General features: G+C 50.8%; 1 protein-coding gene across 1 annotated transcript; it reads left to right on the plus strand.

Moving 5' to 3' along the window:
• The first annotated feature begins 531 nt into the window (after positions 1-531).
• Positions 532-1,497, plus strand: LOC138259552 (proline-rich protein 2-like). The gene has a single exon (XM_069207376.1). It carries the CDS (start codon positions 532-534, stop codon positions 1,495-1,497), a length of 966 nt encoding a protein of 321 aa, XP_069063477.1.
• The last annotated feature ends 13,838 nt before the right edge of the window (positions 1,498-15,335 follow it).

Raw genomic sequence — 15,335 nt, forward strand, 5'->3', positions numbered from 1 at the left:
AGGTTAATGAGAGATGTAATGTCCTCCTTGGCTGCTTGTAAATATCACTCTTTGTTGTTCTGGGTGTTGTCATTAACGGCTGATGTCATGTCCGGGGGAGATGGGAGGAGGAGGTACCAATGATTACCAATGATAGCTCCGTTCTACCCTCTTCATCTCCGTTCTCTCCCAGCCCCAGGTGAGGTGATGAATAAGCACCTGGGTAGAGGTGGGCAGAGGTGGATAAAACAGGGTACAGGTGGGTAGAGGCGGGCAGACCTGGGTAGAGGTGAGCAGAGGTGGGCAGACTTAGGTAGAGGTGGGCAGACGTTAATAGAGGTGAGGTGAGCAGAGGTGGGTAGAGGTGGGCAGAGGTGGGTACAGGTGGGCCGACCTGGATAGAGGTGGGTATAGGTGGGCAGACCTGGGTAGAGGCGGTCAGAGGTGGGTAGAGGTGGGTAGACCTGGGTAGAGGTGAGCAGAGGTGGGCAGACCTGGGTAGAGGTGGGCAGAGGCAGGTGGAGGTGGGCATACTTGGGTAGAGGTGAGCAGATGCGGGTAGAGGTAGGTAGAGGTGTTTTATATAATATACAAGAATTACTTTGGCTAAGTGGTAGTCTAATCAGAGATATAGAAGAAATACCCCCACTCAGTGGTAGTCCACATCGACATATAGAAGAAATACTGGTATTCAGTGGTATTGCACCTAGAGATATAGAAGAAATACCTGTATTCGGTGGTATTGAACCCAGAGATATAGAAGAAATACCGGTATTTGGTGGTATTGCACCCAGAGATATAGAAGAAATACCGGTATTCGGTGGTATTGCACCCAAAGATATTGAAGAAATACCGGTACTCGGTGGTATTGCACCCAGAGATATAGAAGAAATACCGGGATTCGGTGGTATTGCAGCTGGAGATACTGAAGAAATACCGGGATTCAGTGGTATTGCACCTAGAGATATAGAAGAAATACCGGTATTCAGTGGTATTGCACCTAGAGATACTGAAGAAATACCGGGATTCAGTGGTATTGCACCTAGAGATATAGAAGAAATACCGGTATTCAGTGGTATTGCACCTAGAGGTATAGAAGAAATACTGGTATTCTGTGGTATTGCACCTAGAGATTTAGAAGAAATACCGGTATTCGGTGGTATTGCACCTAGAGGTATAGAAGAAATACTGGTATTCGGTGGTATTGCACCTAGAGATTTAGAAGAAATACCGGTATTCGGTGGTATTGCACCTAGAGGTATAGAAGAAATACTGGTATTCTGTGGTATTGCACCTAGAGATTTAGAAGAAATACCGGTATTCGGTGGTATTGCACCTAGAGGTATAGAAGAAATACTGGTATTCGGTGGTATTGCACCTAGAGATTTAGAAGAAATACAGCCACTCAGTGGTTTTACATCTAGAGACATAGAAGATCCACACAGTGGTATTCCATCCAGAGATGTAGAAGAAATACCAGCACTCAGTGAAATTACACCAAAAGATCTCAGCTGCTGAAAGAAATGGAAAAAACGTGGAAATCCAACTCGCTGTCCACAAAGAAGGCCGAAGCTCTCTACTGGGAATTACCAGGACTGCCCTTACCAAATTATAAAGTTATTTGTGTTGGGGGGGGGGGGTACCTGTTTTGGCAGCTCCTTTTGATGGCCTTAGGAGGGTGTTTGTGTACCTGTGGACGGTGGGGGGCACTCCAGAGCTACTGGGCTCAGGGAGACGGTGGGGAAGAGGAGACAGGATCCGCCCCTCCCCCCTACCCAATGCTTTCTGCCTCAGGCCGGTGCCCCCTGCGGCTTGCAGAGAGATTTACAGCCTCCAGGAGTTCACAGGGTGTAAGGTCTTTAGTACCTGCAGTATGTAATCAGACCCCCAGGCACCTGCATAAATAAATGTCTTGGTTTGAAAACTCGCTTGGCGGAAGGATGTGCTGGCCTGGGAGAAGGGTTTCCAAGAGGGACACCCAGGCCTGCAGGCAGACTCTCTCCTTTCTGGATCAGGTAAGTTTCTGGCCTGGACAGTTGTGGGCATTAAAAGAATGCAGACACCTTTCTAAAACTCTAAAAGTTATTAATATATATCACACCTTTCTAAACCGGTTCTAGCAGAGACTCTCTGACTGACTGATGCCAGACTCGAAATACATGAGGGATATATAATAAATTGTCTATTACAGCATCCAACAGCAGCCCCTCCCCCGGCTCCCTTACACACCCACATATACCTCTGCCGGGCTGAGGTTCTGTCTACCATCCTAGAGAGGCATGGGTATGTACTCACAGCTCACCTGACTGTGGGCCTGTACAGAAAGCACACATTCTGATTTCTTAATAGCGAGTAATAAAGATTTACTGTTAAAAAATCACAAAATGTTATGTAGTCCAAGTCCAGTGTCCTAAATACCAGTCCTGGGATTCCCCTTTTAATAATACCGGCGTCGATCTGCTAATGAATGAAAATGATGGGCGTGGGTAAAAGCCCACAATACTTACAACAGGTCAAAGCGCTTGCACGCTCGAACTAAAAACGGTTGCAATTATTGCTCCAGGTTTTACTGGAGGCTTTTTTTCATTTTGCCAACCGACTTATGATCTAATAGGTCGGTTCACAGAAGACAGATTGTAGTGGGTCACAACTCAACCTATTTCATAAATACCATGAGGTATGTCGCCGGTTGGGGACACTTCCCATTTTTGAATGGCTTGCCACCCCCTTTGATTTGGTCGTAATACTAATGGTTTCTTGCAACCGGATTTTGGTCGTAAAATATTAATACATACGATAAGGAATCAGTATTTAGAAGGCCTGCCTTGCTTTTGAAAGCACACCTCCTCCAAACAGCCATACCTGATGGTTTCCTAAACCCATTTAATGATTCAGAAAACCTTTTATAACAATGGTTTTAGCGTTATCAAACCCTCTGAATTACCGAACCTGAGGGTTTGTAAACGCTAAAACACAGGTACATAGGCCCTTAGCAACATATCCATTTGCACGGTGGCTATGGATACCACATCCTCACAAGCCCTTTAATGCTCCGTTCTCAGAACCATATGGAAAGTACCACTCCTTCACCACCTCCCGACTACCACACATCACGTGCCCCCATCCCACGTCTAGGGCAGGTTGTCGCAGTATAACATGCGGTGTGAAGGGAAGAAGGGAGTATTTTATGTGGTGTTAGAGGAGCAGGGAATGATATTCTCAAAAGTAAACAACACTCCTGAGGTCTCTCCAGCACTGAGGTCTGTGTGTGTTGTAGAAGAGTCTGAGAGAAGCTGCCCCCCCTCGCTGGGGTCACCAGTAGAGCACAGCTTGGGTCCGGTGGCACAGTGAGCAGGGGACCCACCTCTGCCTGCACTGCCCTGATGTCAGTGAGGGGGGCCTTGCTTTGTCTGGAGTGGCCCAGTGGATAGGAGTGAGGCCCGAGCGATTGCCAGGGGTTGAGATTAAGTCACTCGTTCCATCCATCACCTCGTTGCCTTTGATAGATCCCTCAAAGACCATTAAAAGTGCAATATTCAGAGTTCTCGCTCTCCTCTGACATTCCCACTGGGGGCATCCGAGCACTGTGGCCTTTTGTGGGCCCCACTGATGCATAAACATCCTCTTGAGGAGACTAGAGATCATGTGTAACTGTGAATAATTCACACCCTCGCCGGATAATGGCTTCTTTCAGCTGCTAAGAGGCCTCTCACCCCCACACACGCCTCATTCATCTGTGGCTTTCAGTGTCCTTAAACAAAGCTCTGCCCCCGACCAGCAGCTTATTCAGAAAGCGGTTCGTTTCACACTCGAGGCGCTCCGTACGGCTCTTTGTAGATATCCAAGCTTCAACCGAATTATGGGCCAGGAGGACTAAATTATGCGGCAAGGAAACCGCAATAATGCGGCATAATGCTGCAAATGTTGTGTTAGTGTTGCCCTACGTTGACATGTTGTATACATTAATACTGTTGGAATTTGTGTGCATTCCATGTTTTTATGCATAATTAACAACATGTGGATTTAAACTTCAAGTTACATATGCACGCTGACATGACGTACTGCATGTGAAACAAATTTCATGTAGAAGTGGCTGTTGGTAATTAGGCGTTAATTTAGGGCTAGGCGCCATCTTGTTCCCAATGGACGTCTCCTCCTGCGTGATCATCATGTCTGCAGCACGCAGTCAAGCAAGGTCATGTTTTTCCATTGACTTTGTTCCTGCTGTTCTTGAGGCAAACTTTCCAGCTGGTCTCAATGTTTCTGCTCCCCAGGAGCGGCCCCCAGCTCACTGTACCCCGTTCATTCATAATACTTTGCTGTTCTTCTTGTAACTAGTTTGTCCGGCCACCCCCGGATGACGTTAGAGGCAGAATCAATGTTCATGTCCTGGGATAGCGCTTAGATGCTGCCACAATATGACCTTTAATAGAGCTCTGCTCTGATTTGGTGAGGGTGTAATTGTTTTGCTCACACCTTGATGATCTGGCTCAAGTTGATGATTTATTTATGCATAAAGAGTGTAAATAAACAGAGAACTTCCCTGAACTTTCTGATGCTTCTAGGGAGCTATCAATTTGTCAACTGATTTTTTTTTCAAATATTTTATTCAATAGTGAACTTTTTTTCCCAATGCACCCTTTCTGCACGAGAAGCAATAGATGTATACACCATAATAACAACAATCCCAGGCGTAAAGGTAAAAAAATAAATTATATAAAAGCAGTAGAAGTATAAACATTTCATGACTTCTTCAGATCCTCATATGAGATGGTTACAAAAAGAAAAAAATACCCTAAAACAGAACACCTTGAATTGATCATAGTACCACCGCCTTAAGCGCCCCTACCCTGGCCTTCCATCCATTCCACTCCGATATTGGAGCCGAGACCCCCATCTCCCCTTCTTTTCACTGATCTACCCTTACGGCACATCAGTTCACCTCCAGATGATACACAGAGAGAAGTTGGACCAACCAGTGATGGTCAGATGAAGCCCTGGCTGGAGTCAGTTTGAATCTCTACGGATCTGAACCACTGCCGTCCTCAGATCGGCCCCCCCTCTCGCCTATCCACACCCAGTAGAACAAGTTGGGGGGACAAACAAACCTGTGTGTGTAAAACCGACTCCAGAAACGGGTGACCCCCTGTTGTAGCCCCTCTACCTTAGCACAGCCGCAATACATGGGGACCAAGGCCGCGCCTTGACTCCTACAACGCGGACCAGTGGTGCAAAGTGTGCAGAACATCTTGTAGTGTTCAGCTTGTAACTCCGCTGACAGTAACACCAACTGGCCTATCTCCAAAGACTCATAAAATATTTTATCAATACCCAAACGCAGGCTCCATTTATTTGAAGTTTTTGCCCGATGCTCTTGCTGAAGCTCCATCAAGTGTTGATAGATCAAGCGAATCCTGAACTCTGCTAAATCTGCAAGTTGCTCTATCACCGAAATCTTCCCCCCCCCCCACGCAGTCCTACTGGGACATTTTAGTTAAAAAAAAAAGTCTCTAAACTGGAGAAACTTAAAACAAATCTCACCTATCCAACCCAAATTCCTCCTGCATCTGATTAAACAACGTCAGCTTGTTAGAAGCAATAAAGTCCCCAACTTTCCGTACGCTGCATTGTCCCCAATTATCACAGCAGCTATCGTGAACAAGCATTTGCAATGCAATGGGTCTCGCGTTTGCTCAAGTTAGAGCTGTTAACGTTGTAAATTCCTAACTGGACTTTCCTTGCCACTTAAAATGAAAAGTAAAACAGTTGACATAAGCAAGCCGACTCAAAGCGCCACAGCCGCCATGAGCACGAAGAAGAGACACAAAAGGAAAAAGAAGTTCGCTCACAGTCAAATGTATCAGCAGTGGTGCAGTTAACCATGTAACAGGGTCGATGGCCAAGGCGGTAACCAAGCCGCCCCATGGAGGGGCAGACATATCGCACTTACCAATGAAAACAAAGGATTTTTGAAAGGCAAGCCCACGAACGAATGATAGTGATGGGCGTGAGGTGGGTGTGGGTAAAAGCCAACAAATAGACTACAACAGGCCATAGCGCTTGTGTGCTCTACCTAAGAAAGGAGTGCACACAAAGTAAACTTTATGGCCGATCGTATAATCATCCATGTAACAGGGGCAGTCTGCAAGGAGGTAACAAAACTGCCTCAAGGAGGGACAAACGTAAAGCATTTATCAATGATAACAAAAGATTTTTGAAAGGCAAGCCCATGAACGAGTGATAGTGATGGGCGGGAGGTGGGCGTGGTTAAAAGGCCACGGATAGATTACAACAGGCCAGAGCGCTTGAGCACTAGACCTACAAATGGCTGGCAGGATCTGAGTCCTCCACAAAGGAGTGTAGTAACAGTATCGCACAATCCCCAGTTTACGTATTCCCGGAGACCATATCCTAAGTGCCGATTGCATTGTTTTAAATCTCACCTTTTACAGTATCTGGTTCCACCTCCCTTAAAAACATGTCTTGGCCTCTTCTCCCATCGCCAGGTCGTGCTTTTGGTGGGGGATTCTCTCTCAGTTGCTCGCCTGGCTTTTTTCCAATAATTAAGGTCCTCATACATTGCAGGGCCACAGCCCAATAATAAAGCCTAAAAGTAGGCCCAGCCCAGCCGCCTCTTGTCTTTGGTAGCATTAAATTGTTAAGAGCCCTGCAAGCTTTGGCATATGGCCATAACCCAATGGGCCATAGATCCTTATTCACTCAAACCAACAGCTCTGGAACTCCAAAGGCATAACCCGACAAACAATACCCCAGGCAAAAAAAAAGCATCATGATTATATTACATGGCCCCACTACTGGAAGGTGTACATTATCCACGCAGTGTGGATCCCTCTTGGTATGCTGTAACACGGGAGCCACATTTATTTGTACTATCTGCTCTAGTTTACTCATGATATTAATCCCCAGATACACCACCTGCCCAGTTCTGCGATTATCCACTAACTGTACCCCTCATTAGCCACAGCCTGGCATTTATTTTTATTCTGAATATCCACAGGCAGTATAAGCTCCCATCAGTATTTCCATAAGTGGTATTACCTCTCGTCAGTACTTCCACAGGCGGCATCGGCTCCCGTCAGTATTTCCACAGGCGGTATCAGCTCCCATCAGTATTTCCACAGGGGTATCACCTCCCGTCAGTATTGCCACAGGCGGCATCAGCTTCCATCAGTATTGCCACAGGCGGCATCAGCTTCCATCAGTATTTCCACAGGGGTATCACCTCCCATCAGTATTGCCACAGGCGGCATCAGCTTCCATCAGTATCTCCAACGGCGCTATCAGCTCCCATCATTTCCACAAGCGATATCACCTCCCATCACTATTTCCACAGGCGGTGTTAAACCTGGCATCTTTTGGCATGTTTTCCTTGTCCTTTTGCCTTCTGACCTCCTGTCTTTATGGTATGATGGACTCTGTTTTAGCTGGTTTATGGTCTCTGCTCATTTTACCACTGCTGATCAGTGCTAAAGTGCAAGTGCTCCCTGTGAAAATTGTATTGGTGATTGGTTCATCCAGAATTGGCATATTTTCTTTACTAGTAAGTCCCTAGTAAAGTGCGCTATGTGTGACCAGGGCCTGTAAATCAAATGCTACTAGTGGGCCTGCAGCACTGATTGTGCCATCCACTTGTGTAGCCCTGTAAATATGTCTCAGACCTGCCACAGCAGTGTCTGTGTGCAGTTTTAAACCACCAATTTGACCTGGAAAGTGCACCCACTTGCCAGGCCCAAACCTTCCCTTTTACTACATGTAAACCATCCCTAAGGTAGGCCCTAGGTAGCCCCATGTGCAGGCTGCAGTGTATTTAAGAGGTAGGACATGTACTGGTGTGTTTTACATGTCCTGATATCGAAATGCTGCCAAATCTGTTTTTCACAATTGCCAGCCCTATCTCTCCCATAGGTTAACATGGGAACAGCTTTTCAATATATTTTAAGTGCAGTTTCCCATTGGCAGCAGATAGAGATTTGGAGTTTAGGGTCTCTGAACTCGCAATTTAAAAACAGATCTTTTGGTAGAGTTGTTTTTTAGATTGTCTGTTTGAAAATGCCACTTTTAGAAAGTGGGCATTTATTACTTAACCATTCTGTGCCTCTGCCTGCCTGTGGAATCCACGTCTGGGTCAGACCGACAGTTGGGCTGTTTGTGAATTACCTCTAGACAGTGACACAAAGGGAGCTGAGGTGTGTCCTGCATATCCTAATGAGTCTTCCTGGGCTAGAGTGGAGATGGAGGAACGGACACTTACACCTGAAAGGGCTGTGCCTGTCCTCACACAATGCCTGACCCTCTGGAGTGCGTCTGGGGCAAGACCTGGGCAAGGCACGATCTTGTGAACAACAGACACTTTCCTTTGAAGTTTGCCTACTTCAACTGCAGAAAGTAGTGTAAGTAGTGGACCCAACACCCCTGACTTGTAGAACACTTCTCAATTAGTGCCCCGCTTCGTACCGCAACCTTGGTCTCACCGACGCCGTCTCCGAGCCGCTGCCTGCACCGTGACCTGTGGGCCCCGCACTGCCCCGCTGACACAGCAGTCTTGATATCTCGGACGACGATGCTCTACGCTGACACCGACGCCGCTGGCTGCACTGTGGCCTGAGGACACCGCTTGTGGGGTACATAAAGCCCCATCCCGGCCCGCACCGTAGCCCCAGTCCACCAACGCCAGCACCATTGACTCCACCATCGTCAACAGATGCCCCTATCTGCACCATGACCTGTGGGTACCACAAAGTGCCTGCCCCACATTGTACTGCCGCCTTGTGCTTTTGCCGACAGTGCTTCAGAAACAATAACGCCACAGCCTTCACCGCGACCTGGAGACAGCACACATGGCACCACCCTGCTTCCCACCACAGCCCTGGTATCACCGGGGCCGCAGGACCTGTCACCAAGCCTTTGCCCGCACAGTGACCTGTGGGCACCACATGTCACATTGTCCTGCTTTGCACCACAGCCCCGACGCCATCAATGCCAGCACTCCTGACTTCATCAGCCCGGAGTTCAATCTGCAACACGTGTGACTTCAAGGGCCCGATGACCCCTGCACAGATCTCCGGAACCGAAGCCACCAACGCCTGCAACGTCACACTACGGATCTCATTGCGAGGACCATGATGCTCGACATTTCTAAGGTACTGTTTGCGGGTCTTCCCGACACCGTAGCTGGCCCGCGACCCCGCAGTCAGCCTGAACTGTTAGATTTGTTGTTCACGACGCAGAGATAGCCCAAGACGGAGCTATCGACCCAAGGAACTGTATTTTTAAGTAATTGTTGCAAAATGCACATGTTTATTTTTGTATGTTGGAATTTTCTCGTTTTGGTCTTGTTTTACACAGGTAAATACTGGCTATTTTTCTAACACTGGTGTGGTATCAGTGTGTAGTGTTTTCACTGTATTACTGTGTTATGTGCAAATGCTTTACACGTGGCTTCTGAGATAAGCCTGGCTGCTCGTGCCAAGCTACCAAGGGGGTATCTCCCTTACACTGACTAGATTGAGGGTCCCTATTTGGACAGGGTGCAAACTGACTGCCAACACCAGATCCTATTTCTAACAGGCGGTATCAGCTCCCATCGGTACTTCCACAGACCGTATCAGTTCTCATCAGTATTTCCACGGGCATTACCACCTCTCATCAGTATAACCACAGGGGGTATAATCTCCGATCAATATTTTCACAGGCGGTATCACCTCCCATTAGTGTTTCCACAGCAGTACCACCTCCCATCAGTATTTCCACTGGCGGTATCACCTCCCGTCAGTATTTTCACAGTCGGTATCGGGTCCCATCAGTATTTCCACAGACGGAATCACCTCCCGTCAGTATTTCCATAGGCGGTATCCCCTCCCATCAGTATTTCCACAGACAGTATCACCTCCCATTAGTATTTCCATAGGCGGTATCCCCTCCCATCAGTATTTCCACAGGCGGTATCACCTCCCATCAATATTTACACGGGTGGTATCACCTCCCGTCAGTGTTTCCACAGCAGTAACTCCCCCATAAGTATTTCCACATGCGGAATCAGCTCCCATCCGTATTTCCTCCGGTGGTATCACCTCCCAGTGTTACCCCGAAAGTGAGAGGCAGCCTGAATACCCACTGAGAGGGTCAAAACCTATGATCCGGTGGGAATTTAACTGAGGGGGAAAATACTGGTGCCTGCGCCATCAGCACCCTCCTGGGGTGGGATCACCCGGTAATCTCACATTGAAGAGGTTACCAATCTCTATGGAGGAAAGCGAGGGGGGATGGTGGGGGGGGGGGGGGTAAATTTGAAGTTTTATTCCCTCTTCTTCCAAAGGTATTGATTTTCTTGTCCTGCGCACTCAAGAGGCTTGCTAGGACTCAGAGAGGGTGGCCGGAGGGCAGCCAAGACTAAGTTGGAGACCAAACTCCAGCAGTAAGGTTGGACAGACTGTATTAAGGTCCAGGATCGTCTGTGCCCTCAGGTCATGTTAGTGAATGAGATACCTGCTGCCACCAGGCAGACCTGGCTCTAGAGAGGTGGCTAGGTGGGCCAAGCTCTCCCAAGGGAGCCCTCTAGCCCACCCAAGGCCCACCAAGCAGTCCTTGTCCTAGAGAGGTGGCCAGGCCCTTCAAAGGGAGCCCTCTGGCCCCCCCAAGCCCCCCCCCCCAAGCAGGCCTGGTCCTAGAGAGATGGCCACTCTCTCCCAAGGGAGACCTCTGGCCCACCCAAGGCCCCCCTCCCCTCCCTCAAGCAGGCCTGGTCCTAGAGAGGTGGCCAGGCCCTCCCAAGGGAGCCCTCTGGCCAGCCCAAGCCCCCCTCCACCCCCCCAAACAGGCCTGGTCCTAGAGAGTTGGCCAGGCTCTCCCAAGGGAGCCCTCCGGCCCACCCAAGTCCCACCAATCAGACCTGGTCCTGGAGAGGTGGCCAGGCTCTCACTAGGGAACCCTCTGGCCCACCCAAGGCCCCCCAAGCAGGCCTGGTCTTAGAGAGGTGGCCAGGCCCTCCCAAGGGAGCCCTCTGGCCAACCCAAGGCCCCCCCTCCCCTCCCTCAAGCAGGCCTGGTCCTAGAGAGGTGGCCAGGCTCTCCCAAGGGAGCCCTCCGGCCCACCCAAGTCCCACCAATCAGACCTGGTCCTGGAGAGGTGGCCAGGCTCTCACTAGGGAACCCTCTGGCCCACCCAAGGCCCCCCAAGCAGGCCTGGTCCTAGAGAGGTGGGCAGGCCCTCCCAAGGGAGCCCTCTGGCCAACCCAAGGCCCCCCCTCCCCTCCCTCAAGCAGGCCTGGTCCTAGAGAGGTGGCCAGGATCTCCCAAGGGAACCCTCTGGCCCACCCAAGGCCCCCCAAGCAGGCCTGGTCCTAGAGAGGTGGCCAGGCCCTCCCAAGGGAGCCCTCTGGCCAACCCAAGGCCCCCCCTCCCCTCCCTCAAGCAGGCCTGGTCCTAGAGAGGTGGTCAGTCTCTCCCAAGGGAGCCCTCTGGCCCACCCAAGTCCCACCAATCAGGCCTGGTCCTAGAGAGGTGGCCAGGCCCTCCCAAGGGAGCCCTCTAGCCAACCCAAGACCCCCCCCTCCCTCAAGCAGGCCTGGTCCTAGAGAGGTGGCCAGGCTCTCCCAAGGGAGCCCTCTGGCCCACCCAAGTCCCACCAATCAGGCCTGGTCCTAAAGAGGTGGCCAGGCCCTCCAGAGGAAGCCCTCTGGCCCACCCAAGCCCCCCCTCCCCTCCCTCAAGCAGGCCTGGTCCTAGAGTGGTGGCCAGGCTCTCCCAAGGGAGCCCTCTGGCCCACCAAGCAGGCCAGGTGCAAGGGAGTCCACTGGCCAACCCAAGGCCCACCGAGCAGGCCTGGTCCTGGAGAGGTGGCCAGGCTCTCCCAAGGGAGACCTCTGGCCAACCCAAGGCCCACCAAGCAGGCCTGGTCCTGGAGAGGTGGCCAGTCTCTCCCAAGGGAGCCCTCTGGCCCACCCAAGGCCCACCAAGCAGGCCTGGTCCTGGAGAGGTGGCCACTCTCTCCCAAGGGAGCCCTCTGGCCCACCCAAGGCCCACCAAGCAGGCCTGGTCCTGGAGAGGTGGCCACTCTCTCCCAAGGGAGCCCTCTGGCCAACCCAAGGCCCACCAAGCAGGCCTGGTCCTGGAGAGGTGGCCAGGCTCTTCCAATGGAGCCCTCTGGCCAACCCAAGGCCCACCAAGCAGGCCTGGTCCTAGAGAGGTGGCCAGTCTCTCCCAAGGGAGCCCTCTGGCCCACCCAAGGCCCACCAAGCAGGCCTGGTCCTGGAGAGGTGGCCAGGCTCTTCCAATGGAGCCCTCTGGCCAACCAAAGCCCCCCTCCCCCGCCTCCGCCCAAGCAGACCTGGTCCTAGAGAGGTGGCCACTCTCTCCCAAGGGAGACCTCTGGCCCACCCAAGGCCAACCCAAGGCCCCCCAAGCAGGCCTGGTCCAAAGGAGCCCTCTGGCCAACCCAAGGCCCACCAAGCAGGCCTGGTCCTAGAGAGGTGGTCAGGCTCTCCCAATGGAGCCCTCTGGCCCACCCAAGGCCCCCCAAGCAGGCCTGGTGCAGGGGAGCCCTCTGGCCAACCCGAGGCCCACCAAGCAGGTCTGGTCCTGGAGAGGTGGCCAGGCTCTCCCAAGGGAGCCCTCTGGCCCACCCCAGGTCCACGTACACATAGAACACTGTGCATCTGTGTAACTGTTAATGTTTCAGGTGTGCCTGCAGCCTGGGTTTTCTGCTTCATCGATTCACCTGCATAACTAGCAGTGACTCGGAACACTTCACGTCAAGGTCACCCTCAAAGCCACTGGTGTTCAGATCAGAAACAGACAAGGGCGCTCCTGAAAAGCAACACAGGTGAGCTTCAATGACGCTCACGCTCGCCTTTGTATACTGTGTGTGGGTGTTTAACAGCACCTGTGTGAAGTCTGAAGCACACTCAGGGCGCTCACGAATGACATGAAAACTCTACACCCCAGCTAACACCATCCACACCTGTGCAACAGTGTCCTGCCTAGGGGTCCACCAGGAGAGCGCCTTGAGGACTCAACAGAGGGCCAGAAAGCAATGTAGAAATGCTACAAGACCTGCTGAGGATTAAAGCTCCCAGCTTTCCATGTTTACAGATGTGTACAGATATTTATAGACAGAAAACAATGGGTTTCCTCTGTATTTATTTGTAAAAGTGGAAAAATGCACAAAATGACGCTTCTTGTGAGTGGCTGTCCATGGTGCTCGTCACTCACCGCAGGCCAATAGCAGTGCAGATGGAGAGGTAAAAAGCAGGATGAAACGTCCCTAAACATAGGCACGTGGTAACACAGGTCTATATAATGATAATATTGACATGTGGGAGCAATGCGGTTATGTTTGTCTGCATAATTTGTTAAAACATGACAGGCATCAAGGTATGAGCGCATGTTCGTCAGTTTAATAAATGTGGAAATGTACCATTTTACGACGCTGTTTATTCCCAAAATGTAAAACAAATATGAATAAATACCAATACGATGGCCAAAAAACAACTATGGATAAATACAGATGGAAATGTTACAACAATAAGTCCCACAAAACCGGGAGCCCTACTGATGATCGATGGTGATTCATTACAGATGGTGTTTGTGAAAGGCTGATGGGGCTGGGTGCGAGTCAATCACACGTCAGGGAGTACTTCAGTAACGCTGTCGCTCGGCACGTGACTGAGGAAGTTCCCGTGACCCCTAGGCTTATAACATCAGCCTGCTTCCAAGGGCATTTTGAAATAATTCTCGTGTGCGCTTTTCCCTCAGACACTCCCTAGTGCTGATCACCGCTCCTGCGCCAAGCGCTTTAAATGCACGGGCCTCCGTTTAAAATAAGCATTCGAGCGAAACAACGAGTCACATTTAAAATCTTGTTTACATCCTGTATTTTAAGCAACGTTAATAGCTCAGTTAAATGCTCCATTTATTATTCCCCCCTACAATTCTTTAGGTGGAACAAAAATCTTACTTTGCAAAGCCCCCAAAGAGAACTCCGGACTCTAAACGTGAACGAGCAGCGAGTCTGCAGTATGTATGGAAGGAACATGTGTAATGAAGGTTTGCAAACATGCTGACACCGACCGAAGAGAGGTTCTGCGAGTATCTCCCACCAGCGCCCCCCCCCGGTGACCCCTCTGTGATGTGGGTGAACCCAGGGAGGAGGGAAGCTGACGTCTCACCCATCACCCATCGCCCATTAACAGCAGGTAGGTCACAACCACAGAGGTGCCCGCTCCCACCAGCGTGTAGGTTGGTGTCACTGGGCATTGGACGTGGGCACAGCTCGACCCACTGGATCCAACGGTACTGAATGTGTCACTCTCGCCTCCTGGACACGGCCACATGGGAGAGACTGTCATGATGAACAGCAGATCTCCGACACACTCTGCGTCTCCGATGCATCTTCAAGGCCCCCAGTCCCTGGTGCAGGATCCTGCCAGCCTGTGCCCGGTGTCCACTTCCTGGCAGTGCCCACCCCCGCCAGGCAGCACAGCTTATCGGCGAGGGTCACTCGGCGCGCTCTAGTGGGGGGAGGCGCTGTGCCTGGGAGATAGCAAGCCACGGGTCTCTGGGTGGGGGCGAAAGTCATCACCTTCCTGCAGTCACAGGGGCGGGGCAGGGAGAAGGAGATACATTACTGACCATAAACAGAAACCAGGGAACCCAGAAAACAAGACAACAATTGAATAAACGCCACTCTGTCATTTAGTGACAAACTCCGAGGGACACAAACACTGAAACCTCGTGTTCTTCTTTCCCACATAGTGAGTATTAAGAATCAATGCTGAGCTGCGGCACCGAGTACTCGTGTAAGTGACTGACTGTTCAATTCGTAGGTTCATCCAGATACTGGCGATCCCATCTCTCTGGGTAACGTGTAGAGCACATGCTGAGGGGATCCCATCTCTGGGTAACGTGTAGATCACATGCTGAGGGGATCCCATCTCTGGGTAACGTGTAGATCACATGCTGAGGGGATCCCATCTCTGGGTAACGTGTAAAGCACATGCTGAGTGAATCCCATCTCTCTGGGTAACATGTAGAGCACATGCTGAGGGGATCCCATCTCTCTGGGTAACATCTAAAGCACACGCTGAGAAGATCCCATCTCTGGGTAACATGTAGAGCACATGCTGAGGGGATCCCATCTCTGGGTAACGTGTAGATCACATGCTGAGGGGATCCCATCTCTGGGTAACGTGTAAAGCACATGCTGAGTGAATCCCATCTCTCTGGATAACATGTAGAGCACATGCTGAGGGGATCCCATCTCTCTGGGTAACATCTAAAGCACACGCTGAGAAGATCCCATCTCTGGGTAACATGTAGAGCACATGCTGAGGGGATCCC

This window comes from Pleurodeles waltl, chromosome 9 (assembly GCF_031143425.1).
Source record: "Pleurodeles waltl isolate 20211129_DDA chromosome 9, aPleWal1.hap1.20221129, whole genome shotgun sequence".
Lineage (NCBI taxonomy): Eukaryota > Metazoa > Chordata > Amphibia > Caudata > Salamandridae > Pleurodeles > Pleurodeles waltl.

Bases quoted from the DNA above. Each gene is read 5' to 3' on its own strand.
- LOC138259552 (XM_069207376.1), top strand. From the start codon at position 532: ATGCGGGTAGAGGTAGGTAGAGGTGTTTTATATAATATACAAGAATTA.